This window comes from Onychomys torridus, chromosome 4 (assembly GCF_903995425.1).
Source record: "Onychomys torridus chromosome 4, mOncTor1.1, whole genome shotgun sequence".
NCBI lineage: Eukaryota > Metazoa > Chordata > Mammalia > Rodentia > Cricetidae > Onychomys > Onychomys torridus.
In genome coordinates this window covers 116651656-116678125 of record NC_050446.1, presented here as the reverse complement: position 1 = coordinate 116678125, position 26470 = coordinate 116651656, and the positions used below count along the sequence as shown (strand labels likewise).

The window sequence follows — 26470 nt, the reverse complement described above, 5'->3', positions numbered from 1 at the left end:
CATGAGCAACTTAGACTCTGTCCTAAATGATAAAAAAAGGGCTGGCAGCTGGGCATGGTGGTACATGCCTTAATCCCAGCATTCAGAAGACAAAGACAGGCAGGTCTTTGTGAGTTTCACACAAGCGAGAGCCACATAGAGACCTCGCCTTTAAAGGGTTGGGTGAGGCCGGGGACTGTGGTTTGGTGGTACACACTCATCTAGCTAGCATGGGGCACTAAACTCAATCCCTGGTACTGCAAAAGACAGAAGCCAGAACCAGGAGGTCATACCTGTACTCTCAGGATGAGATAGGAGGACTGCCACAGTTCAAGATCAGCTTGTGCTACAGAGTAAGACCCTGTCTCAAACACACCAAAAGCAAAGCAGTAAATACAATCTTTTCCAAAGGTGAAACCTCTGATCTAGTGAAATGCCTCTTCACTCTGACCATGTATTAGACTCTCTGAAGGGACTCTTAAAAAAAAACAAAAACAACAAAAAAAAAAAAAAACAGTGTCAAGTCAGGCATGGAGGTTCATGCCTTTAATCTCAGAATATGGAAGTCTACGGCCAGCCTAGGCTGCAGGTAAGACCTTGTCTAAAACAAGACAACACAAAAAGCCACGATGACTGGGTTTTAATTCCCTGACAAACCACAAACCAAAGGAGAACATGGAGGGCGTGTGTGGGGCATTGGCACTCACCAAGTGCCCCCAGACAATTCAAAGGGGTGTACACACCAGGGAGCCCTGATCTAGGGGGGTTCTCAAACACTTTCTCTGACCTGGTGACTCCAGCAGTGCCTCTTCCAAGGCTGCAGAGGCAAGGAGACCTCCAGTGCTCAGAGCATCAACACCAGCTATTTACTTCCGGCCCAGATTGTTAGCCGTGTGGCCAGCTTCAGATTGGCCACTGCTCTGGAAGCAGGATGCACTTCTGTGGCTTTGCTCTGGTGACCACAGGTCTTCATTCATACTTGCAGAAATCCTTCAGTCCTTTGGGCAGCTGGAGCCCATCAATGGCCACCCTGTGCACCACACTCTTCTGGATCACTAGACGGCAGAGGGTTTGCAGAGATGGCACTGTGGAGAGATGTCTGTCAATCTGGGGGAGTTAACACTAGGACTGGGAAGATCTATGTCTTGGTCCCTTATTTGCCATCAGCCTGGAAATGACTTTCTGCTCAGGCTCAGCCTGCCTGGTAGGGCGGGCTGCTTGTACAGCTGACATACACCTCTGAGACTCTGAATACACCTGCTGCCATTATAACACGGCCTAACTCCTGCCTTTACTCACAGCCCAGTACAGAGCAGGTTCCAGTTCAACAAATTCATGACACGTGACCAGAGGTTTACTGGACTACAATGAGCCAGACCTCGGAATTTAAAAGTTCTCAGTCTGGGGTCTGTGATGGCTCTAAACCAATAGGTCCTAAATCTGTGAACATCTAAGAAAGACACAATTCATACCTGAATGTGCTGGCTCGTGACTCTAATCTCAACCTGCAGCAGGCTGAGGCAGAAAGGATTGTCTGAAAGTTTGAGGTCTGCCTAAACTACCAAGTTCCAGACCAACCTGAGGTACAGAGTGAATTGGTCTCAGAAAACCAAAAATAAAAGTGCACAAAATTCTCAAGAAGCCCCAGGTCTAAAATTGGTTTTAGAATCCCTGTCTTAGGCGCTGGGGTGTGCGACACAGCAAGAATGTTTGCCTAGCATGCATGAGACCCTGACTTGGTTTCCAGGACAAAAACAGAACAAAACATCAAACAAAAAAAATCCCTATCCTACTATTGAAACATCACCCAAACTAAAAGGGACCTGTAGGGTCTTAGTCAAGCAGCTGAGATGAGTGTACCGAGGTAGGCCCACAGCCAAAGAGTAATGGGAGCAAAATCACAAGCAGCTGCCCTAAGCGAAGCCAGAGTCTCCATCTTCAAAACTAGTGCTGGACAATCTAAGGCCTTACTAGCTGGCTGTGGAATCCTAGCAGGTGCCTGGTCCTACTAGCCAGGAGAAGGTCACACTACACAGGGATGGAATACGTACAGCCATACTCCAGTTGGACCAGGCGCACACTCTTGGTGGAGGCAAACACATCTACCACAGCATAGAGGGGCTGGGCAGCAGGCAGCCCCCGGGCACTGGGGCCCATGTCTTCCCCGTTGATGACGATGTGCATGTCGGCGGTCCCATCCTCACGCGGGCAGAAGAGAACACCCAGGCGGCTACGACGCGCTGTAGGAGGCAGCACGTTCTGTTCATAGAGCTGGTCCAAGAGGTGGCTATAGAGTCCTGGCCGGCTGCGGCCCACCAGGCGATCCCGGGGTATTCGGAACTGCTCGATGCGCAGGTAGGGTTCAACCAAGAGGGGTTGGGGGCGGCTGGGGGGCGCTGGTTCTGCATCTGCTTGACCCTCCGGGGGCACGCGGTTGTGGTGGCGTGTGATGGCGAAGACCCAGCTGTGGCCAAGGCTGACCAGGTCAGGCAGTGAAAACTCGGGCACAGCGGCCAGAGTGGCCGGATCCAGAGCGGTCAGGCCAAGACGCAGATGCCCGCACCAGCCCAGTTCTTTTTCCTCTATCTCCACTAGGAATACTTGGCCCGGGACAAGGGGCTCGCGACTGAAGCACACACCGTGGGCGAAGCTCTCCACGCGTGTGGCTCGCGTCCCCGACGGGTCCACGCGGATGTTGGCTCCATGCACATGATGGAAGCGGGTGGGAGGGGGCTCTGGACGCGCAGACTCCCGTGGGCCACCCGACCCTACGAGTTCGGAGGCAGCAGCCATCTCGCCGCCATGAGGCAAGCAAGCTCATGCCAAGGGCTATTTTGGGCGGCAGGCTCAGATGGTGACCGCGGTGGGGACCATGTAAGGCATTTCCCCCTTTCCTACTAACCCCTGCTCAGCCCGGGGGTCCTAGCGCCGCTCTCTTGGCATCTCGCCAGTAACAAGTCCCCAGGAGCCTGGGAAACCCTGCTGTCAACACCAGGATCATCGGGTCCCTGACACCCTAGCTAATAATCCACGGGGCAGTGCACTTTGACCTGGTAACTGACCGCTCCCGACCCTCAGGCCCGCAGACCAAAAAGTGGACGTGAGCAAACTGTCACGTGATGCAGAAGTTCACGTGACTAGGCCTACACATGACTTCCAGTCCACCGGCGCCTCCTGGAGAGCAAGGACGCAGGGAAGCAGAGGTAAGGAGATTCCCGGACTGGACTGATTGATGGGCAGTGAACGAGGTTCTGGGGCCGGGAGCTGAACCCGGGTGAGGGCTTCCCGGGGAAATGCGCACCAGCTCCTCCCCTGGGACTGCTGCACCAAAGCGCCGAGGAGCGGGGAGACTGGTAAACATCCTCTGCCGACGCTTCCTCCCGCAGATGCTCCGAGCCGCGCTGTCTCCACTGCTCTTGCTGCTGCTTGTGTCCTGGATGTCCCGGGGCGAAGCAGCTCCGGATCAGGATAAAATCGATTGCCTCCCCGGCCTGGCCAAGCAGCCCTCTTTCGAGCAGTACTCAGGCTACCTCAGAGCCTCGGATTCCAAGCACTTCCATTACTGGTATGCGGCCCTGCCTACCGAGGAGGGCACGGTAACTGAGCGGGCGGATTCTGATGACCCCAGGCAGGACAGGGTCTCTTTCTTGCTTCAGTCCTGCCCTGTACCCTTCCCAGGTTTGTGGAGTCGCAGAAAGACCCAAAGAACAGCCCCGTAGTGCTCTGGCTCAATGGGGGTCCTGGCTGCAGCTCCCTAGATGGGTTCCTTACAGAGCATGGCCCCTTCCTGGTAAGTTGACCTCTGTTCTCTCCCGCTGTGAGAGAGGGTAGGAGGGGCTGGAAACAAGGAAAGGGCAGGAAGAGGGAGGAAGAAGGAACCTGTGGCTTCCCAAGTTTGTTTTCTTTCTTAACAATTTTGAGCCGGCGGTGATGACACACACTTTTAATCCCAGCACTCAGGAGGCAGAAGCAGGTGGATCTTTGAGTTCAAGGTCAGCCTGGTCTACAAAGCCAGTTCCAGGACTGCTCTGTTACACACAGAAACTCTGTCTCAACAACAAGAAAAACCCACAATTCTATTTTGTTTTGTTTTCTCTGACCCTTGACTACCTTTCTGTACCTCTCTACGAGTGTGGCAGTATGTAAAGAACCTAGCAGTGTGGCTCTTTCCTCCCAGCTGCTGATTGGGACTCACACAGTTGTGTCTTTCCTCCCTAGATCCAGCCAGATGGCATCACCCTGGAGTACAACCCCTATTCTTGGAACCTGGTACATCTGCAGCTGCGGGTCTTGTGGGGGTGTCTGGGTACTTGAAGGGGTGGGGAACCCCCTTCTGCTCACTCCCTCCTCCCCTCCAGATTGCCAACATGCTGTATATCGAGTCCCCAGCCGGAGTGGGCTTTTCCTACTCAGATGACAAGACGTATGTGACCAATGACACGGAGGTGAGTCTGGTGCCTGCCTGCCTGCCTGCACCATTCCTCCTGTTTCCCCAAAGGTGGCTCGATGGGGGGTGGGGTGGGGGAGGGTATGGCCTCACCGTCCACTTTTGGCTCTGTCATATGCTCTGTGGTAGGCTCATAACAAAGTCACTTCCTCTTGCACAAAATAAAGTGGGTTGGACTCATCTCTGAAGATCTTTACAGCGTAAATAAGCATCAGGTCTCCTGACGCCTCCATCACCCCATCCCCAGGTGGCTCAGAACAATTTTGAAGCTCTTAAAGATTTCTTCCGCCTCTTCCCGGAGTACAAGAACAACAAACTTTTCCTGACGGGAGAGAGCTATGCTGGCATCTACATCCCCACATTGGCCGTGCTGGTCATGCAGGATCCCAGCATGAACCTTCAGGTGCAAGGCAGCTAGAGGAGGGAGGGAGATGCCTTGGGGCCGTGGCCTTGGGTTCGTCAGGTCAGCCTAGGTGCTCCTTCATAGCCTACTAGTTGGCCCTTGACTACTCCATCAGCTTGCATGCCTCCTGCTACCTGAAGCTTACCTGCCAGGTTACCACTTACATTCTTTAGATTGACTGACCTCCCCCACCCACCACCCCCACACACCACTCTGGATTTCAGCTTCTAGATTGCAGGTCTGGGTGTAGGTCAAGGGAGGGTCCCCCTCATTCTCACCCTTCAGAAGAACTGAGGACCCTGGGTGTTTTGCAGGGGCTGGCTGTGGGCAATGGACTTGCCTCCTATGAACAGAATGACAACTCTCTGGTCTACTTTGCCTACTACCATGGTCTTCTGGGGAACAGGTATGAGAGAGGGTAATGTCTAGGGTGGGGCAAGTCATGAGATCTCAGATCTGTCCTCCGGCACATGACATTCCTGCTCTGGTTTATGAGTAGGTGGGGTTGGCCAAACGGTTTGATGCTTAAAGGCCAGGAATAGAGAGGAAGATTTAAAGGCAGTGAGGAGGCTGGGCATGGTGATAAACACCCGTAAGCCAGCACTTGGACACGGGCAGCTGGGCTACACACTGAGTGTAGGACTTACCTGAACTCAGACTACCTAGAAAAGCCTGCTCTCAAAAACATTTATCTTTTCTTTCTGAAAAAGAAAGCCCTGAGGAGGGCTATCTGTGTGGACTAGGGAGGCAGGTTCTTGGGGATTGGGTTTGATAGCCTACTTCCCATACGCTCTGTCTTTCTTCTCCCCTGGGGTCAGGGTCTGATGAGAGGTTGGAGGGATCTCTCAGCACCTCTGCACACTTTCTGACCCACAGGCTTTGGACTCTGCTCCAGACTCACTGCTGCTCTCAGAATAAGTGTAACTTCTACGACAACAGAGACCAAGAATGCATCAACAATGTGAGGACCCGCCCCTTCCTGTGCGTCAGCCCTTCCACTCTGGTCCTGAGACACTGGTCACTCCTCTTGGGAACCCCGTATCTCTCCAGCTCCGCTGCTTCTCTCTTTGGTGGTACTGGGGATTGAACCCAGGGCCTCAGGCGTGTGAGACAAGCACTCTACCAACTGGGTTGTAGCTCCAGCCCACCCCACAGCCCTTCTGTCTAGGACCTCCCGATACTGTGGTGGTCTCTGCTAGGTCCAGCAAGGAAACTGAAGCCAAGGATTCTTAAGCCACTTACTTAAGTCACGTGGCAAGGAACAGTGGTGCTAGGATTGGACCCAGGCCTGGAAGATCGCTTCCAGTGAGCTTTGGGCTCTCTGCCTGTGAAAAAAAGTGGGTGAAGGGTGGAGACAGCGGATGAGGTAGAAGAGCAGTTAATCTTGAGGGAAGTGGGTAAGGTCGTGGAGAACCATGGGTCCAAAAACATAATGGTATATTGTCACAGCTCCAGGAAGTGTCTCAAATTGTGAGCAAATCTGGCCTCAACATATACAATCTCTACGCCCCGTGTGCTGGTGGGGTCCCCGGCAGTGATAGGTAGGTGCTGCTGGTTATGCCTTGGGCCAGTCCCAACAGTCTCTAGAGGCCCATTACCCATCTCCCTCCCATTCCCCCCCCTCCACAGAAATGGAGACACTCTTGTGATCCAGGATTTTGGCAACCTCTTCACTCGCCTGCCACTCAAGAAGACATTTCATCAGGTATGCAGGGGCATGGGCTTTCCCTGGGGGAATAGGCGTGGCAGATAAGTAAAGGCCCTCACCCTGTGTCCGTGCCCCCAGGCACTGCTGCTGCGTTCTGGGAACAAGGTACGCTTGGATCCCCCCTGCACCAACACCACAGCCCCCTCCACCTACCTCAACAACCCGTATGTTCGGAAGGCCCTCCACATCCCTGAGAAGCTGCCCCGCTGGGACATGTGCAAGTGAGCTTCTGTGGCCACTCGTGGTTCAGGAGGTGGCATCAGCAGGGTTCACAGGGTTCACAGCTAGGGCTCCTCAAGTGGGTGGTGTGAAAATTAGTTGTGCAGGGTGTTTAAACGCCTTGACCTCCATCTTGATTGGCATTCAGACGATTAACTTGGAAGTAGCCACATTGGTTAATAGCAGATCCTTTTCTGACATTTAGTGAGACACTATCCTACCTGCCACTCCATAGCCACCCAGAGCTACTCAGTTCATTCTGTGACCCCTTCAAGTGATAACCCTGGCTCATCAGAGCCCAGTGAGGTCTTTCCTGATTGGTGGGTGCCCATGCTCTACTGTCATTGCCTGCTCTTTCTGTCACACCTGCTGGACCCTACATACTAAATGCCAGCTGTATCCCAGCCATTGTAACAGCCAAAGGATGCTCCCACACATCTCCAAGTTGGGTGGGTTGAGAATCTCTGAATGCCAGCTCCGTTCAGATAAGTTCAAGAGAGGTGGTCTACCCACAGTTGGGAATTGGAAAGGGGCGACTGTTGACTATCCTCCTCTGTTCTTATTTTTTTCTGTGTCCCATGCATGTGCTGCCGGCAGCTTTGTGGTGAACTTACAGTACCATCGTCTCTACCAGAGCATGAACTCCCAGTACCTGAAGCTGCTCAGCTCACAGGTATGTGGGTACATCACTGTAGCCATAGGCTCTCAGAGCAGCATGTCTCTCCAATACTGGGATTACAGTTGTGTGCCAGTACGCCCTGCTCTGGGAAAGTGTCATATGTGTTCTCAGCTGCATTTCTGTCTGTAAAAATGAGCCTCATAGGGCTGGAGAGATGGCTCAGAGGTTAAGAGCACTGACTAGTCTTCCAGAGGTCCTGAGTTCAATTCCCAGCAACCACATGGTGGCTCACAACCATCTGTAATGGAATCTGGTGCCCTCTTCTGGCATGCAGGCAGAACACTGTATACATAATAAATAAATAAATAAATCTTTTTTTTAAAAAAATGAGCCTAATAAGCTGGGCATGGTAAGTCATACCTGTAAGTCCAGCCCTGGGGAGACTGAGGAGAAACCTCAAGTTCTAAGCCAGTCTGGGCTCCATGATGAGACTCTCATTTGGGGTATGGTGATATCTTCCTCCCTATATGGTAAAAGCATCTGGTTGGTGCTTACTGGATATGTTGTATGCGATCAGAAAACATGAGAATTTCAGGTTCTTGTTATTAGCTGGGCCTCCGAATTCCCAGGAAGGTAGGGCTTAAACCAGGGGAGGGCTGAGGTGCCTGGGCCTAAACCACACTTCTGCTTTCCCCTTCTACTCCAGAAATACCAGATCCTACTATACAATGGCGATGTGGACATGGCCTGCAATTTCATGGGGGATGAGTGGTTTGTGGATTCCCTCAACCAGAAGGTACGTTTGTGCTGGGGGGGGGCGGGGGAAGCGGTATGCCAGGAGTGACTGCAGTCTGCAAAGGGCAAACCTGGAGAGGACTCTAGTCCTGAGGGGCAGCTGTGAACAAGGATGGCGGGAGCCACTGGCTGATGGCTCCCCATGGGACAGATGGAGGTCCAGCGTCGGCCCTGGCTAGTGGACTATGGGGAGAGTGGAGAGCAGGTAGCCGGCTTTGTGAAGGAGTTCTCCTACATCACCTACCTCACCATCAAGGTAGGACTCTGATGAGGGACGGCTGAGGCCAGAGGGAATGTGGCGGGCCCTCCCATCTTTACCCTCTGGCCTTTCTTTTTTCTGGGTCACTATTAGCACATCAGGGCAGGCTTTCAGGGTGAAGAGGAGGAGAAGAAAGGTCTTGGGATGAAATAGCAGGGGTGAAGGGTGATAAATATTGGGGATCCAAATCTCATTAAAGCCTCGTTCCCCAGGGTGCTGGACACATGGTTCCCACGGACAAACCCCGAGCTGCCTTCACCATGTTCTCTCGTTTCTTGAACAAGGAACCTTACTGAAGAGACAGACCCACGGAAGTCCTCTGTACCTCATTCAGCCCCTCCCAGCCTCTCTCAGTGGAGAGGTCCTCCTTTATGGCAAATGCCCCTGTGGGGCAGATCCTGCTCTAACATTGTCTGACTTCCCACAGCCCTGTGCATTCCAGGCTGGGCCTCAGGGCTTCACAGAGACAGCCTAAGGGCAGTGAGAACTTTGTCCCCCATCACAGTGCAGTGGCCTGGCCTCCCCCAACCTGCTTTAATGAACACCCCGTCCCAGGACCCCAATAGAGCTCTAGGGCAGCCCGTGGAGAGGGATGGATGGATTGTAATTGACAGTTGACTGATCATGAAATTAAATCGGGTATAGCTTCAAACCGAATTCTTCTCTGTGGCACTGGGGACACTACTGGCTGTGAATGGGAAGGGGGAGGGCCGCTGCTGAGAAGACACAGTTCCTCAACGCCAGCTCCCGGGTGGGAGGAAGGACTCAGGCAGCTGCTGTCGAGGGTGGAGGGACGCCGGAGTCCACAACGATGGCGGGACGGCCCTTGTCAATCACTTCTCGAAGCCCTTTGGCAAAGTGGAGGTCAGCCCCAACGGTGAGGAAGCCCTGGGAAGGGGACAGGGAGTCTCACTCACTCCTTCAGTAGTTTGGAGACAGCCTTTCCAAACAAACACAAAAAGACTTGGCAAATCTCAGGGGCTCCAGCTCCTTTGCGATGAGTCTCCTCTATACCTCGGCTTTGCTTCTGAATAAAATCCCTTACTACTTTAAAAAAAAAAAAAAAAAAAAAGGAAGGAGCAACTGGAGAAGGGCTTTGGGGGCAGAGAGCCCTGGGGTGTTGGGGGGCGCTGGTGTGCATCTTCCTACAGTCTACTTACCGCGTGATTCGTCACCACCTCACGCACAAAATTGATGCCCTCAGGGAGGGGGATCTGCACCCCACGCCAGGTGCGCTCTGTGGGTGAGAGGGGCAAGCTCAGAGGGGTTCCCCCCAGCTTCGCCTCTGCCCTCCCCGCCCCCTCCCTTCCTCACACCCTCAGCCCTCACCATTGAGCATGGGCATCACTCCAATTTGCAGCAGTGTCTTCAGCGGGGTCTGCAGTGGGATCAGCTGAGGGCAAAGGGCACAGACAGAAATGGGTGGTGGGTTTGTGTGAGCTGCCAGCCTGCCCCAAGGCCCAGACCCACCCACTGCCATTCCCAACTCACGGCCAGAGACTCCAGCGCTGACTGATTCGAGTAGATTTGAAACCTGTAGGAGAGAAACGTGCCCTGTGTCCATGAAACCTGGGGACATCCTTTCCTTCAGCCCTACCTAAAAGATGGCCCCAGGTGCCAGCCTTCCAGGTCCCACCAACTCATATTTCCACTTTCCTTGTAGCTGCCATTGCCCGGGGGTGCGTCCCTGAGGGACTCTCTTGTCTTTGGAGCCCCTTTTCTTTAAGTCTGCTACTTGTCATTTGTCAAGAATGCCTACGTGCAAGGCCTCTACTGCTAGGCCTGCGAGTATGGCTTGTTTTATCCAATGACATTCAACATTGTTGACTCCCTGTCAGATAGATACTGAGCTTATTCAAGAAATTAAAACAGGACTTGCAAAGGGCACAGTGTGGGTAAGGACGCCTGCCACCAAGCCTGACTACCTGAGTCCAACCCCTAGGGATTCCCGCAGATTGTCTGTTGACCACATCGATGCACTCCATGGCACTCGACTACCCACACACATAAGTGCATGTGCACATAGGAGCACACATATGCAAATTAATTTTAAAAAGAAAAGCTAGTCAGGCTGGTGTCTCCCTCCTTTAACGCCAGCACTCAGTAGGCAGAGGCAGGAGGTTTTCTTAGAGTATGAGACCAGCCTGGTCTACATCATGAGATCTATCAAAAAGGGGTCGGGGACACAATACTGGAAGGTGGCTCAGAGGTTAAGAGTGTTTCCTACTCTTCCAGAGGATCTGAGTTCAATTCCCAGCACCTGAGTTGGGCAGCTCACATGGCTTGTGACTTCAGGACATCTGAAGCACTCTTCTGACCTCCTCGGATACCCATGTACACATGGCATATACACACAACACATATATAAATAAAACTAGGGGGCTGGAGAGAGGCTTCAGCACTTAGGAGCACATACTGCTCTAGGGAACCAGCACCCATCTCAGACAGTATACAATTGCCTGTAACTCCAGCTCCAAGGGGAAGCAGTGCTCCTGGCCTCTGGGCACCCACACGCCCATGCCTATACCCACACTCTCACACACATATGTATAATTAAAAACAAACTATGACCAAAAATAAACCTTAAAAAACAAAGTTGAGAGCCGCCACAGAGGCACAGGCCTTTAATCTCAGCACTCAGGAGGAGGCAGAGGCAGGAGGATCTCTGTGAATTCTAGGTCAACCTGGCCTACATGTTAAGACCTTGTCTCCAAAAAAAAAGCACTTGGGAGGCAGAGGCAGGCAGATCTCTGAGTTCGAGGCCAGCCTGATCCACAGAGTGAGTTCCAGGACAGCCAGGGATATACAGAGAAACCCTGTCTCAAGAAGGGGGTTTAAAAAAAAGTAACAAACCGAGCGGTGGTGGCACACGCCTTTAATCCCAGCATTCATGAGGCAGAGCCAGGTGCATCTCTGTGAGTTCGAGGCCAGCCTGGGCTACCAAGTGAGTTCCAGGAAAGGCCCAAAGCTACACAGGGAAACCCTGTCTCGAAAAACAAAAAACAAAACAACAACAACAAAAAAAACAATGCTGAAATGCTGGGCTGGAGATGCAGAGCCCTTTCCTAGCGTGTATAAAGCCCAGTTCCATTTCCCAATGCCACATAAATATACATACATACATATGCTGCTGGGGCATGCACGTGGGGTGTATGTGTGTGTATGCATGTGTGCACGTGGAGGCTGATGGTCAAGCTCAGGTCATTTTTCCTCATGCACCATCCACCGTGTTGTTTTGAGACAGAATCTCTCATTGGCCTGAAGCTCCTGGGTTAGGCCCGGTGCCTTGGGAGCCCCAAGCATCCTGCGTTCTCCCCAGTGCTGGGGCTACAAGCCATTGTCTCTAAACCCAGGTTTTTAGGTGGGTTTTAGGCATCAAACTGAGGTCCTCATCCTTGAACTCATTCAGCCGAGCTCTCTCTCCAGTTCTTGGGATTTTTTGTTGTTGATGATGTTTGAGACAGAGTCTTGCTATGTAGGTTAGCCTTGGCTGTCCTCAAACCCACTGCAATTTCCCTACCTCCGTGCTAGAATTACCTACCGGGCCAAGCTGCAACACTGCACACAGAGTGACTCAGTCCTCACTCACAGCCCTGAGAATCTGGGACTTTTAGAAATTGTTCATCGATGAGGAAACTGAAGCTGGAGAGGTGACGTAAGTCACCTGAAGTCATCTGGCTGTGTGGACTAGACCCTGCCTCTAGATTCCAAGGCCCCACTGCCCCGCTACCCTGCCTTGTCTCACTTCAGCCTCAGAGCCTAAACCTTAGGAGTGCCCCTGTATCTGCACTGTCTACAATGTAGCCACTAGTTAATGAACTGTGACGTTCAGCCTAAGTGCTGTTTAATTAGGACTATGCACATGCAGAGAGTCGTACATAGCCAGGGGCAATGACGCTAAATACTCAGCCCTAGAGAGTAGATGGTATTTTCCCCTGTATTTAGCACAGCAGGAAATGAGCCTTGGAAAGGCAAAATGACTTGCTTCAAGGTCTCAACGGCACTCGCTGAGCAGAGGTGGATGCCCTAGCCAGTGTTCCCATTCTCTTTGCTGTGTGCCTGCAGGTGTGTCATTTGACCTTACTGAACCAATTTTCTGGTCTCTAATAATACCTGCTTTGCCTGTTTCTAGACGCTGGGAGTGTACAGAGGAATTGCTTTAAGAAACCACTGTTAGGGTTGGGGATTTAGCTCAGTGGTAGAGCAAGGCCCTGGGTTCGATCCTCAGCTCCACAAAAAAAAAGAAAAAAGTAAAAGAAAAAAAAAGGAACCACTGTTAGCCAGGAATGGTGACACAAGCCTGTAATCCTTACACTCGGCAGGCAGATCTCTTTGACTTTGAGGACAGCTTGGTATACACCGCGTGCCAGTCCACCCAATACTACATAGTGAGACCTTGTCTCAAAAGAAAAAAAAAAAATCAAAGCACTTTGGGGGTTGGGGAGATGTACTCAGCTGGTATAGTGTTGTCCTCTAGCACGCCCTAGGCCTTGGGTTCAATTCCTGAGCTCTGCATAAACAGGACATGGTGGTATGTGCCTGTGATCCCAGCACTCTGAGATGAAAGCAGGATCATCACTGGCTACAAAGTAAGGTAGATTGTGGATGTGTAGGTGTGGGTATGTGTGTGTACATGGCATGCATGTGGAGGTCCAAAGACAGCCTCCAGGGTCTTGGTCCTTAGGTGCCTTCCACCTCTTGTTTGAGACAGGGTCTTTCCTTGGCCTGGAGTCTCACCACATAGGCCAGGCTAGTTCTCATCTGAGCTCACAGAGGTCCACCCTCGTCTGGTCATCATCACTGGGATTAAAGGCATGTGCTATCGTGTTCAGCTTTTCCCAGGGAGTCTAGGGATTCAAACTGGGGTCCTTGTGCTTGCAAGGCAAGTACTTTACCACAGGAAGCATCTCTGCATCCTTGAGTTAAAATCTTTTATTTTTAAGATCTATTTATTTTTATTTTATGTGCACTGGTGTTTTGCCTGCATGTATGTCTGTGTGAGGATGCCAGATCATCTGGAATTGGAGTTATAGATAGTTGTGAGCTGCCGTGTGGGTGCTGGGAATTGAACTCAGGTCCTCTGGAAGTGCTCTTAACCATTGAGCCATCTCTCCAGCCCCGAGTTAAAATCTTCTTTTCATTCATTCACTCATTCATTCATTCACTTTGAGACAGGGTCTCACTATGTAGCTCTAGCTAGCTTGGAACTCACTGTGTAGACCAGAGTGACCTTAAACTCACAAAGATCCATCTGCCTATGTTCTGTGTTTAAAGGCATGTACACCCAGTTCAACTTTGTATGTACTAACAAGGTCAGACCCCAGCTTGTTGGAGGCTTACAGGAATAGCTCAGTTTTAGCCCCATGGCTCTGTGGGACATGTTAAGACCTGGAGATGTTAAGACTCAGAAGCCCCCCAGGATCCTTATTGACTGTGTACCTGCGAAGGTCCAGCTTCGTTCGCAGTGCCTTGCCTCGCAGTGTCATCTTAGCACTGAGACGGGCTTCCTGAAGAAGAACACGAGGAGACATGATGGACAGGAAAGGTTCACGGCCCAATGCTCACTGACCCCCAGGCACCCTCATTCTGGGGCCCATACCATGATCATCTTGGACAGCTCGACTTCCGGCAACATGGGCGGGGCCAAGGTGATGGTCACACTGGCAGTGACGGAGATGGTGGCGCCCGAGGGCTTGATGGTGCAGCGTGGGGGGCTCACGGCCTGCAGCCTCAGCTTCAGTGGGGAGTTAATCACTGAGGGGCTCTGGGGAGGACAGAGCAAGGAAGGCAGGTCACGACCCCAAACTGTTACCTGGTGAGCACTGGGGAGGGTGGGAAGCAAGGGATTGCAAGTACAGACCTGTGTGGCATCACCCCACGCCCTTCTGACCTACAACCAGCACCCATGAGTTGGTCAAAATAGTGTCCTTCCTTCTTTCTCTTTTGACATGGGCTCTCGATGTTGCAGGCTGCTCCTGAAACCCTGGACACTCCAGAGCTCCTCCGACTCAGCCTTTAAGTGCTGGGGTGATAGTATCCATCCCACACCTGACTCCCCCTTCCTTCTTCCTCTACATATTTAATCCAGAATCAAATCCCAGTTGGGGCTCCCCAGGGATGACCTTTTTGCTTAAACATCCCAAGCCCTGCCTCCTCATCTCTGAGCTGCTCTACAGGCCATGTAACACTATTAAATGCATGTGTTTACTCATTGCTAAATGTGATTCTGAGCCAGGTGTGGTAGCAAAACCTGTAATCCCAGTCTTTGGGAGGTAGAGGCAGGAGGATCAGGAGTTCATATATATGTGTGTGTGTGTGTGTGTGTGTGTGTGTGTGTGTGTGTGTGTGTGTGTACGTATGTATGTATGCATGTATATGTATAAAATTTGAGGCCAGCCTGGGCTACATGAGATCCAATCTCAAAAACAAACATTCCTTTAAGTATAATTCTGACCACAGCACACATACACAGTAGCTCACTTAAGTCTCGAACAACCAAATGAGCCAGGTATTATTATCCTTATTTTGTATATGTGCCTGTGGTGTGTGTGTGTGTGTGTGTGTGTGTGCATGAACATATGTTCTTGCTACAGGTCAACTTTGGTATCTTTCTTTATCACTTCCAACCTTATTTTTTGAGATAGGGCCTCCCACTGGACCTGGAGCTCGCCGATTCAGCTGGATTGACTGACCAGCAAGCCCCAGGGGTCCTCCTGTATCCTCCCCAGAGCTGTGACTGGCTGCTGCTCCCAGCTTTTAACATGGGTGCTGAGGATCCAAGCTCGGGTCCTCATGTTTAAGGCAAGCACTTTGCTAACTGAACCATTCCCTCCAGGGAATTGAGGCAGACAGACTAAGATTGTGCAAGGCTGTGTGGTTATTCAGCTGCAGAGCTGTCAGACAGCCTGGAAATACAGTCTTCCTTGTAACTACTCAGCCATTGCATTGACCATGACAATGACCGCAGTTAACAGCAGCAGCTGTTTTGCTGAACATGTACTCCCTAGCAAGTGGTGTTCTAATGACATGGTGTTACTTCACTGAAAACTCACAAGCCAGGCAGTTCAAGACCAGCCTGGTCTACAAAGTGAGTTCTGGGTTCCAGGATAGCCCTGGCTGTTACACAAGAGAAACCCTGTCTCATAAAACAAACAAACAAAAAAAGAACGCTCATGACAATCTGATGTCTTTCTATACGCTGTGAATATGTGTTGCTCTGATGTGTTGATAAATAAAGCTGCATTGGCCTATGGCAGGGCAGGATGGTGTCAGGCGGGAAAATCCAAGAAAGAGAGTGAGAGAGAAAGGAGAGTGGGGGAGATGGCAAACCGCCATCCAAGGAGCAGCATGGAATGGGACACAGGTCAAGCCAAGCAACATGTGGCGATACATAGATTAATAGAAATGTGTTCATTTAAGATGAAAGAGCTAGCTAGCTAGCAAGAGGCCTGCCATAGGCCATACAGTTGGTAATTAATGTTAAGCCTCTGAGTGATTATTTTATAAGCAGCTGCAGGACCTCAGGGCCGGGCAGGACACAGGAAAACATCTAGCTACAGTTATGGGTGTAGAGGAGGCCAGCATGACCTGGAGTCACTGAGACTCAAATTCCTATCGCTTAGAAAATTGTAGGTCTGTATACCATATTCATGCTGTGCCCTCAGAGACCAGAAGAGGGCACTGGGTCCTCTTGAAATAGAGTTACAGACAGTTGTTAGCTACTGTGTGGATGCTGGAAACCAAACCCTGGGTTCTCTTTGAGAGCAGCAAGTGCCCTGAACCACAGAGCTGTCTCTCCAGCCCCACAGAGTATATATTTTTTAAAAATGTTTGTAGACTGGAGATAGAACTCAGAGGCAAGCATCCTACCAAGTGAGCTTTATCCCTAAACATGTTTTTAAATGTCATACATTTCACTATTAGGATAAGAATTTGTACTGTATCAAGCTGCTGAAAAAATATGCTGGCTGTACTTTCAAAAAGGGAAGCTAAAATCTTTTTAGATTATGGATTAGCCTATAGAAAAATGTCTGCTGTACATCAAACAGTGAAGGGGAAGATGAATAGGAATCTTGCTTACATAACTTAAGTAAAACATAGCTCTCTGAACAGATGAAGATAGGTTTCTTCTGTATCCCAGAATCTAATCAATATTTATATGTATAATTCAGCTATCATTTGGTTTAAAAAGGCTTATTGGAAAATGTTATAATTTTTACTATTTTCTACAGAGAAAATATTTTCTAGTTTCAAATAACCCTGGTCTTTGGAATTATAACCTGTTTTTATATTTAAAAAAAATTTAAGTGGAAAAATGCTGAAGGACCACTGAACTCGATGTTGTATTTACATATTTATATCTATATAAAATAATGATTATGAATTCCCAGCAACCACATGGTGGCTCACAACCATTGTAATGAGATCTGGTGTCCTCTTCTGGCCTGCAGTCATACATGCTGTATACTAAATAAATAAATCTTTTTTTTTTTACCCCACCCCTAAATAAATAAATCTTTAAAAAAAAATGTTTGTTTGAAAAGGTGAAGTGCAAATGTGAATTTAACAAGAAGTTGTAGATTTTCAAAACTATACACAAACTCTTTTGTTACAAATATATTTATGCTTCAAAACAAACAAATAAATGTTGTCATCCCCTCTCTCCTCCCCCATTAAATAAAAGTAAGTAAATGAGTGTGCTAACAACCTTGAAGGCCCCTACACTGGGAAGGCTCGGGTTCTCTCCCAACCTCACAGCTGCTCTGTGAAGGTGACATGGCAGGACGTGCCAACCCTACTTCACAGAGTGGGAAATAGACTTGGCAAGGTGAGGAGACTTGGTCACAGGCCAAAGGCCAGGCCTTCTGTTTCCTCTATGGCCAGCACTGGAGATCCCCAGCTGTACCCTCCACCTACCACCTCACTTTGTGTACGTGGCATGACCTCCAACCCCAGCCACACCCTTGCCTCTAGCCAATACTCACCAGGAGAACAATGCTCCCAAAATAGGTGGCCCTCAGAAGCATGTCCAGGTCACTGGGCACCTGAACAGGGGAGTTAAAAATGAGACAGGGTTGTTGGCCTCTCCATCATGGGCCCTTCTTACCCAGCCTCACACAAGTCTGGTATACCTTGTCACCAACAAGCGTCAGCTCCAGGGCTCCCGCCTGGAAGTAGCTCTCCATGGCAGAGTCGAAGAAGAACTCAGAGAAGGCCACATACACCATCCGCTCCTCCTCCTCCAACTGTGGCTCCACTGCCCTGTTGAAGAGGCTCCAGTTCCCCTCAGTCAGGGGGAAGAATGTTCCCTGGGATTGGGAGTTCAGGGTCAGGGTCAAGGCAGATTGGATTTGTGCCAGGCATAGTCAGGATTCATGGAGAACTGGACTGTGTGACTGTTCTGGGTGGTGGTGGAGGGATCGGGGGTCACGGGCTCCTCTCAAAAAGCATTGCAAAGAGGCTAGGAACACAGGAGGAATATGGCAGAGGGCACAAGAAGCAAGGCATGGAGCTGAAGAGATGGCTCAGATGTTAAGAGCATGAGCTGCTCTCCCAGAGGACTGGGGTTCAATTCCCAGCACCCACATAGTCGCTCAACAGTCTGTCAGTTCCAGAGGATCTGAGTCCCTCCTCTGTCCTCCACAGGTACTGCATGCACATCACTGCACTTACATATGAGTGGGCAAAGCATTCACACACACAAATAAGCCCAAAAAGAAGCAAAGAGACAAAGAAAGAAAGGCACAGAGGACCCTTATATAACATAGCACAGGAGAGTTCTGAGTGCTCTTGTATACTAGCCAACAGTAATCACAGCCGTATTTACATATCCATCTTGGCTGCCCAGTTCCAGGTACTCAGGACCCTCCTCTGCTTGTATGATTTTGAGATGGGGTCTTCCTGTGTAGCCCTGGCTGTGCTCATCATAGCAATCCTCCTGCCTCAGTCTTTTGTGTGTTGGAATATACCCGCATGTGCCACCATGAATGCTTCCTTCAGTCTAACAGGAGGCTCCTTTGGTCCACACCACAGCCCTGAGAGGCATGTTATCTCACTCTGCTCTTCGAACTTATTAGGAAACAGGCACAGATGGGTGAAGCAATTTGCCTAAGGTCATGCTGCTGGCCCGGGGTGGGATCAGGATTTGAACTTATGCCAGTTGATCTTCAGAGTCTTTAGAATATTCTGCTGCTGACCACAGAAAAGAAGGAGCAAAGGTAGTCACATACCAACCAGTCTTCATGTCCATCAAACAAACTCAGCCGGGGTGCCCTATTTCCTGGGACCTAATCCTGTTCGACAGGAGCCCTGCCTTCTCTCCCTCTCCCTATAATAAAATACTTAAACTTGTAAAAGTCACTTCCTGTGGTCCACACATTTCATTCTTCAAATTTGTGAGATAACCTGAAAGTTGTCAAGCATGGTGGGGCACACTTTTAATTCCGGAACTCCAGAGGCAAAAGCAGGCGGACGTCTGTGAGTTAAAGGTCAGCCTGATCTTCAAAGGAGTTCCAGGCCAGTTAGGACTACATAGTCTAAAAAAAACCCAAACAGACCTTGAAACCTCTGGCTCAGGGTGGCTTTGGTGGCTGTCCAGTTTCTCTCTAGCCCCCTATCTAAGCCCACCTTGGGCAAAAGAAAGGCCTCCATCAAATTCAGAGATGCCCCAGTATTTCCTGTGTCTTGATGATTTCCTGAGAAGGAATGAAGGGAGACCTCACATTGTTATTCCAGCCATTCCAGCTGTCAGAATGGCTGGAAGATTGAGTCTGGGTTCATCACTCTCCAGTCAAGACTTGAAGGCCAGAGGAAAAAAAGTCCACCGAGCCAGTCACGAATGGATGGGGCCTGAACCTTTTAAGGATGCTAAAGGATTTTGATTCAAACATTTTTAACATGACCTTCTTTTCAGCCCTGTGTCCTGGTCCTCTGCCGAGAGCTTGTAATGCTGAGCTGTAGAAATGCCTGCCTGTTCCCACTGGAAGGGAACTGTTTCCTCATGCAGGTGCCCCAGATCCATTTCTCCCCAATCCTTTACTCCCCACATCACGTTACTATCCAGGTACCAGTGAAGGACCCTCACTAATCCATCTGTGGAACAAACGGAGCTACTGAGGAACCCTCAAGTTCCCTTAGACAGGGCCCACTGAAGGGGCACACCAACTGCACACCTGACAATCCACTCAGCTCAAAGAAGCCAGACTGATAGCTACCCAAATTCCCTAAAGGCAGTTAGAGCCCCCCTTGGGGTGGGAGATGAGAATAGGAAGTAGGAACAGGCCAAGCAGGGCAGGGACCCCAAAGTAGCAGTTATGAGGATGTCCTGGCTGGAGGAGGGACACAGGAGTGTGCTCTGCTCCCAGCTACCTGGTTTTCCACCACTGCTGCCTCCAGCGAGGCCATAGCTACAGAAGTGACTGAGAGCAAGGACTCACCTGGACAGCTGGCCTGCCCATCCCTCTCCCCACACCTCACCCCAGTGCCCACCATCAGACCTCTAAAAAGGCCCCAGACTAGCCACTAAATGTTACCCTACTTCCAGGGACCCCTCCTGCCATCCAGGGACTCTTCGCTCCATCTCTTAGGTTCTCTATAATAAAATATGTATTTCTAAAATTAAAAAAAAATGTTTTAATAATACAGCTAGATTTTCACACCCACAAATTCAACTCTAATTAAAAGCAGCAGTTAGGGGAAGGAGAGATGGCTCGGTGGTTAAGAGCCACACACACACATACACACACACACACACACACACACACACACACACACACACACTATTGTATCTATCAATGGACATGTACAGGCTATGTGTCACACAAATGGGACACCATTTTAAATGAACTTGAACACCCTCAGACCATGGTACCCATGGAGGACTTGGACTCAGTCCCCCTCAGAAACCAGAAGAAGACTCGGCACCTGATTTACGGGGTTGGGAGAGGCAGGGGATGGGCAGGGCATTAAGCAAGTCCCTGAAGCAAGGACCTTTGAGGGGCCCAGCTGGGCAAGAGCTATAGAGACACAGAATTCGGGGATGGGGATGTAGCTCAGTGGTAGAGCGCTTGCCTGGCAAGCGCAAGGCCCTGGGTTCGATCCTCAGCTCCAAAAAATAAATAAATAAATAAGAGAGAGACACAGAATGCGGTTCAAAAGGTGGGTCTCGATCTCCAGATCCAAGAGGCTGAACCCAAGCCTGCAGCAGCAGCAGCAGGAAGCCATAACAGAGTAGAGTTAGCCCTGCAGAACCCTGCTCAGCCACAGAAAGAAAGGAAGCTGGTTGGCAGTCAGAGATCACAAGCAACCAACCCAGGCAGCTCACCCGGAATTCCATATCCAGGTTGCCGTTGGAGACCACAGGATCCTTCACAAGGGAATAGTCAATGCCGACAAGCTCATCCACAGGACTCCGCACTGCAGGAAGGGCCTCAAGTCACTCCAAGCTGGGTGGCACCGGGTCTCAACCTCTCCGTCCTTCCTTCATAAACAGTGACACTCCTCCCTCACAAGGTTCTTATGAGGGTCAGATTGGCTTAAAGTGGGAAACACCGGGAGCCTGGGGTGGTGTACACACTCAGTAATGCAGCTAGTGTACGTTCCCCCACTACCGTGACTACTGGAAATTTTCATCAAATCATTAAACAAGATCGAAAAGGAGGAGCCAGTGAAATGGCTCATCAGGTAAAGGAGCTTGCCTCTAAAGCCTGGCAACCTGAGTTCAATCACCAGAACCCAAACAAAGGCAGGGAGACAATCAACTCCACAGTGTTGTCCTCTGACCTCCACACATACACCATGACATGGGTACACACACACACACACACACACACACACACACACACACACACACTTAATAATAATGTGTTTTAAAATGCTTAACATGGCAAAGGAGTCATTTCTCCTTCCTTTTTGATGCCCTTGACCCACTGTGCCTGATGGGACAAAATCGCTGATCCACCGTAGACAGACACAGCGGCTTAGGAAGGAGGGGTTTATGTTAGTGGAGCACCCATGAAATGGAAGCTGGAGACAAATGGGGCCCCATGATCAGCAAGTGCATACTAATGACCTTGACAACCCTGGGGGAGGTATTGCCAGTCAAACCAGGAAACCAAAAGCCCAGAGAGAAGTTTTCTTACCTAACGTTAGACTGCAGGTCAGTGACACATTGAACCCAGGACTGTTCCATGGCTGGACTTGGGAGGGGCCTGTTCTACAAGGCTGTATGACAGCAGCATACAGCTTCCTTCTACCCCTAGCTCCTGGTTCAGTCCTGGGTCAGGTCTCCTGGGCCCACTAGCACTGACTCACCGGGCACCGTGTCCAGGAGAGAGTTGAGCAGCACCGTCCCAGCATGGTAGAGCACAGGGCAGATCTGGGGACAAGGCCAGAGTCAGGGCTTCTCAGAGCCAGGCCACCCGTACTTTGCGACCCAGGTCCGCCACAGCCCACACCTGCTGGTTGAGGAGGAACCGCATCCCAGAAGTGATGAATGTGGAGAAGAAGTTATATATCCCCCTGCAAGGAGAGGAGAGCCTGGGTTAGCCCAGCCCTTGCCCTGACCACAAGCCAGGCCCCAGAAAAATGACAGTGCCCAGAAGAAACAGGTGCAAGGACCCCTTAGTCCCAGCCAGCTCCTCCACAGAATTCTCCAAGACCCAAGCTGGAGAGGGGCCCAGACTGGCCTAGAACTCATAACCTACTCCAGGCTTGTCTCCAACCCACAGACCCTCCTGCCTCTGCCTCCTGAGTGTTGGAATTAAAGGCATGCACCACCACGCCTGGCTCCAGTTTATATTTTCTAAATTCAGGTGCTGGTGCTTGAACCCAGAGCTGTGTGAATGTTAGCTAGACAGTCTACCACTGAGCCAGCTCCAGACCGGGGCATACTCATCCTAACAATTGCTCATGATGATCCGGCAAAATAGATTCCTGTTCTTCTCCCATCTTCCAGAAGACGTTGACGTGCTGAGCTTTGGTGACTTGCCCAAGTTCACACAGCCAGAAAGTGGGGGACTTAGGGTTGGACACATCCAGTGGGATCCCCAAGCTTTGTACTTTTCCCTCCCTGAGCCTGTGGGCCTGGCTCCAAAGGTGGGCAGGTACCGGGGCTCGGACTTGCCTGAAGGTCCCCCCGAAGGCCATATCCATTCTAGAGACAGAGGCCTCACAGGAGACATTGGCCACTTTAATCCGACCAGTGGGATCTTGGGAGAGCTGCAGACCTGTGCGGATGGACACGCCCTCGGCCGAGGCATTGATGTAGCCTCCATCATAGCTGCCAAAGGGGGGGTTCATGTTCACCCCTCTGGGAGATTAACTGAGGTGTCACTACCCTTCTCTTTACCCCATACAACAGGATACCTCTTTTCTCACAAAATGTTTCTGATCATATATGTGCCCACTGCCCTCTCATCCCACTCGGCGCCTGAACCCTTCTCCCCAACATGAACCACCCCTGACGTTCAGGGCTTTATTTTTATGATCCAATGAGTTTACTTAGTGTTGTTTGCATAAGCATGGGTTTGCAGCTACTAACTGGAGTCTGCTCAAAGTACCAGCATCCACAACACTTTAGAAAAATGACTTCCCCTCACCCCTCCCTCACAGCCATCCGCTGCCCACAGCTCCTCAGCTAGGGGTGGAGACTCATAAATCCTCCTCATACTTCCTTCTTATCTTTACCAGACATCCACCAAACCCCACTCTTTACTGGGGAAACTAAAACCTGGGAAGGCTAGTGGACACTGGGCCCCAGGCACCAAGCCCACCCCCGAGCGTGCAGGGTCCTCCCCGAGCATGCAGGGTCCTCACAAGAACCAGTAGAGAAGCTGCCTCCGGAAGTGCAACCCCAGGGATGCGTTGGAGATGTGCAGCAACAGCTCCTGGTCCGGCTGGAAGTGGAGCTCCGAGGAGATCAGCTGCAGCTGTGTGACCTTCACACTGCAGAGGGCAGGTGTCTGGTCAGTCACCCAGCACAAGGACTCCTCCCTCCTCTTCCAACTTCAGGCTGGGGAAGCTGGGTGGGTGGGAAGGAGTTTTCCTTTGCCCCTCAAGCGCCCAACCTGGATTGGGTAACTCAGAGATCTGCTCTCTGGACCCAGAGGTTAAGCAGCCTTCTTTTCTTTTCTTTTTTTTTGGGGGGGGGAGTTCAAGACAGGGTTTCTCTGTAGCTTTTGGAGACTGTCCTGGAACTCGCTTTGTAGACCAGGCTGGCCTCAAACTCACAGAGATCCACCTGCCTCTGCCTCCTGAATGTTGGGATTACAGGCGTGCGCCACCACTGCGCAGCTTTATTTTACTTTATTTTATTTTATTTTATTTTATTTTATTTTATTTTATTTTATTTTATTTTATTATGTATACAGAAGAGGGCGCCAGATCTCATTACAGATAGTTGTGAGCCACCATGTGGTTGCTGGGAATTGAACTCAGGACCTCTGGAAGAGCAGCCAGTGCTCTTAACCTCTGAGCCATCTCTCCAGCCCCTTCTTTTCTTATGTATTTATTTATGTTTAAAAGGCAGGTGTGGTGGTGCACTCCTTTAACCCCGGCACTCAGGAGGCAGAAGGAGGCCATCTCTGAGTTCAAGGCCAGCCTGGTCTTCGGAGCGAGTTCCAAGACTGCCAGGGCTACACAGAGAAACCCTGTCTTGAAATAAAACAAAAAACAGGGAGTCTCCATTTGTTACTCAGACTGATCTTGACTTTGTGGGCCCAAGGGATCCTTTTGTATGTATATATTGTAATATAAATACATCCATATGTATTTATATCAAATTACACACACACACACACACACACACACACACACACAGAGGATTTTGTTAAGAAAAAAAAATGGCACATGCCTTTAATCACAGCACTCGAGAGGAAGAGGCAGGTGGATCTCTGTGAGTTCAAGGCCAGTCTAGTCTACAAAGCAAGTTCCAGGACAGGCGCCAAAGCTACAAAGAGAAACCTTGTCTTGAACCCCCCCCCCCAAAAAAAAAACAAACACAAAAACTGGGCATAGTAGCACATGCCTTTAATTCCAGCACTCAGAAGACAGAAGCAGACCAGCCAATGTGGGTTGAAGGCCAATCTGGCCAGGGCTACATGATAAGACACTGCCCAATAATAAATAAATAGGGGCTGGAGAGGTGGTTCAGTGGTTAAGAGCACTGACTGTTCTTCCAGAGGACTTGGGTTTAGTTCCCAGCACCCGCATGGAAGCTCACAATTCTGTAACTACAGTTCCAGGGAATCCAACACCCTCATGCAGACATGATTGATGACAAAAACACCAATGCACATAAAATAAATTATTACATCTTAAAAAAATAAGTAAAATAAAAAGGTCTATAATCTTATTGCTTGCATCTCATCCTCTGCGCAAACTGTGATCGCTAGACTTGTTTTCGTTGTGGTTTTTTTCGTTTGTTTGGCTTTTTGTTTGTTTGGTTGGTTTTTGAGACAGGGTTTCTCTGCATAGCCCTTATGTAGACCGGGCTGGCCTCGAACTCAGAGATTCACTTCATCTATGCCACCACCGCCCGGCTTTGTTTTGAGTTTTAAAGTCTAATTTGGCATTTAACTTGTGATTCTGCCCCAACCCAACCGTCTCCCCTCTCCCCGAATACCCGGATCAGCTTTCCACCTGGTTCTTTGACCCTGCCTCCACCACCTTAAGTCATCACACAGCTAAACTTCCTCCCTTTTAGCGCCACCCTATGCTGAGACTCCACTCTCATCCGCTAGCAAATTCTTCCAGCGCATCTGCACAGAGTTCATTGGTCCAAGCTTCAATTCTACTGGTTCGTATTCCCCTTTCTTGGGCCCGCCTACCTCCATCCGTTACCTAGTAGCCCCACGGGTTCCTTAGAGTCCCACCCAGTCTAATTGGCCACGCCCCGACCTGCCCAGCCCCAGGGGTCCCCAGGTCATCCGGACCACCTTTAAGGCCCCGCCCCTAGGCCCTACTTACTCGGAGATGTTGTAGTAGAAATTGCCCTTTTTGCCGTGGAGGTCCGGGATCGTGATGGTCTCCAGCTCTTGCTCCAGAAAGCGCAGCCCCTCCTGCTTCACTGAGGTGGCACGGAGACCCTCAGCTCCTGCGCCCGCAGCCAGAGCGCCCCACCCGGTCCACGCTGCCCGCTGCGCGCCTTACCCAGCTCCAGCGCCGCGGAGGTGACGCGGATCTTGCAGCCCGGGAGCTCGGCATGGGCACCTGCCAGGAGCGCTAGGAAGAGGGCCAGGAGCAGGGCCATGGCGACCAGGCCTGGGGGCGGGGTGGGGTCGCAGGTGTCATCTAGGGGCTCAAAACCACTCCTTGGATGGGCAGCTAGAACGGGGTGCTGGCCCGGACCGTTACTCTCCATAAAACTGTTCGGGGGCACTCGGAACCAATAATCTTGTCTTCATTTGCTAGATGCAGAAACCGAGGCTCCGAAGCGCGATGCGACTTGCGCTCTGCCTCCAAAGGACTTGGGGGATTCGTTCCCTCGTGCAACATCCGCGTGACGAATTTGGACCTCAGGAGAATGAAATCCCCCATCCCCCGCCACCACCACTTTCCCTTTTCCTTCAGAGGAGGGTGTGTGCTGACTTGTATGTTGGTATGGCAACCACCACACGCGCATTCCTGCTGAGTGCTTGCGGTCTCCCAGGCCCCGCGCAGGGGTGGCCCGGCTGACCGCTATCTCCTGAGTTCCCCGTCTCCCATGGCTCTCCCAGGTCCTAAATCTCTCCCGTTCGGCCTGGTGCCCCATCCCAACGCCCTCCTTAAGGATATCCGCTCTCCTCTCCACCTGGGTTCTGTGGCCATGCGGCTCAGGAGGGTCTAGGGGTGCGATGGGGACGCGCCCCAACTCACTTAGTGTTGGAGCTGTGGGGACGGCGCGGTCACGCGGGACGACAAGCAGTGCAGGGGATCCGGGCGGCGGGGTCTGGCGGCAGCGCGGGTCCAGCAGCTTTTATAAGCCTGGGCCTCCCGATCCCCCTCCTGGCTGCTGTTCTCCCCTCCTCCTCGGGGGCTGGGAGAGGACGGGGCGGGACGCTGGC

The 26470-nt window shown here is 50.9% G+C and overlaps 3 protein-coding genes across 4 annotated transcripts; 1 reads left to right on the top strand and 2 right to left on the bottom strand.

Annotated features, from left to right (window-relative positions):
• Positions 1 to 604: 604 nt before the first annotated feature.
• Neurl2 (neuralized E3 ubiquitin protein ligase 2) lies at positions 605 to 3825 on the bottom strand. Its single transcript, XM_036183066.1, has 2 exons — positions 2031 to 3825; positions 605 to 1064 (listed from the first exon to the last, which is right to left on the bottom strand). The coding sequence occupies exons 1-2, from the start codon at positions 2770 to 2772 to the stop codon at positions 949 to 951; spliced, it is 858 nt and encodes a 285-aa protein (XP_036038959.1). The 5' UTR covers positions 2773 to 3825; the 3' UTR covers positions 605 to 948.
• Ctsa (cathepsin A) lies at positions 3055 to 9086 on the top strand. Its single transcript, XM_036183064.1, has 15 exons — positions 3055 to 3182; positions 3366 to 3544; positions 3658 to 3769; positions 4198 to 4248; positions 4338 to 4424; positions 4674 to 4829; positions 5144 to 5235; positions 5706 to 5790; positions 6279 to 6370; positions 6459 to 6534; positions 6616 to 6758; positions 7354 to 7429; positions 8082 to 8171; positions 8322 to 8426; positions 8642 to 9086. Exons 1-15 carry the CDS (start codon positions 3129 to 3131, stop codon positions 8723 to 8725), a joined length of 1482 nt encoding a protein of 493 aa, XP_036038957.1. The 5' UTR covers positions 3055 to 3128; the 3' UTR covers positions 8726 to 9086.
• Positions 9013 to 26470, bottom strand: LOC118581120 (phospholipid transfer protein). Of its 2 annotated transcripts, XM_036183063.1 has the most exons (16): positions 26283 to 26470; positions 25578 to 25688; positions 25395 to 25494; positions 23244 to 23372; positions 22552 to 22707; positions 21884 to 21947; positions 21741 to 21804; positions 20752 to 20843; positions 17561 to 17737; positions 17414 to 17473; positions 14029 to 14193; positions 13869 to 13936; positions 9921 to 9963; positions 9759 to 9822; positions 9590 to 9666; positions 9013 to 9317 (listed from the first exon to the last, which is right to left on the bottom strand). In XM_036183063.1, the coding sequence occupies exons 2-16, from the start codon at positions 25675 to 25677 to the stop codon at positions 9195 to 9197; spliced, it is 1482 nt and encodes a 493-aa protein (XP_036038956.1). In that variant the 5' UTR covers positions 25678 to 25688; positions 26283 to 26470; the 3' UTR covers positions 9013 to 9194. The 2 variants fall into 2 exon arrangements, with proteins under 2 accessions (XP_036038956.1, XP_036038955.1); XM_036183062.1 differs by lacking the exon at positions 26283 to 26470 and having other exon boundaries at positions 25578 to 26244.

Excerpts from the sequence above, each read along its gene's own strand:
- Neurl2 (XM_036183066.1), bottom strand. The coding sequence starts at position 2,772 with ATGGCTGCTGCCTCCGAACTCGTAGGGTCGGGTGGCCCACGGGAGTCT. Across the intron at positions 1,065-2,030 it reads GGTCCAACTGGAGTATGGCT|TGCCATCTCTGCAAACCCTC; the intron begins GTACGTATTCCA and ends ATCTCTCCACAG.
- Ctsa (XM_036183064.1), top strand. The coding sequence starts at position 3,129 with ATGACTTCCAGTCCACCGGCGCCTCCTGGAGAGCAAGGACGCAGGGAA. Across the intron at positions 4,830-5,143 it reads ATCCCAGCATGAACCTTCAG|GGGCTGGCTGTGGGCAATGG; the intron begins GTGCAAGGCAGC and ends GGTGTTTTGCAG. Across the intron at positions 7,430-8,081 it reads TGAAGCTGCTCAGCTCACAG|AAATACCAGATCCTACTATA; the intron begins GTATGTGGGTAC and ends CTTCTACTCCAG.
- LOC118581120 (XM_036183062.1), bottom strand. The coding sequence starts at position 25,788 with ATGGAGAGTAACGGTCCGGGCCAGCACCCCGTTCTAGCTGCCCATCCA. Across the intron at positions 25,495-25,577 it reads CTCCGCGGCGCTGGAGCTGG|TGAAGCAGGAGGGGCTGCGC; the intron begins GTAAGGCGCGCA and ends GTGCCACCTCAG. Across the intron at positions 9,667-9,758 it reads AGTGATGCCCATGCTCAATG|AGCGCACCTGGCGTGGGGTG; the intron begins GTGAGGGCTGAG and ends TCTCACCCACAG.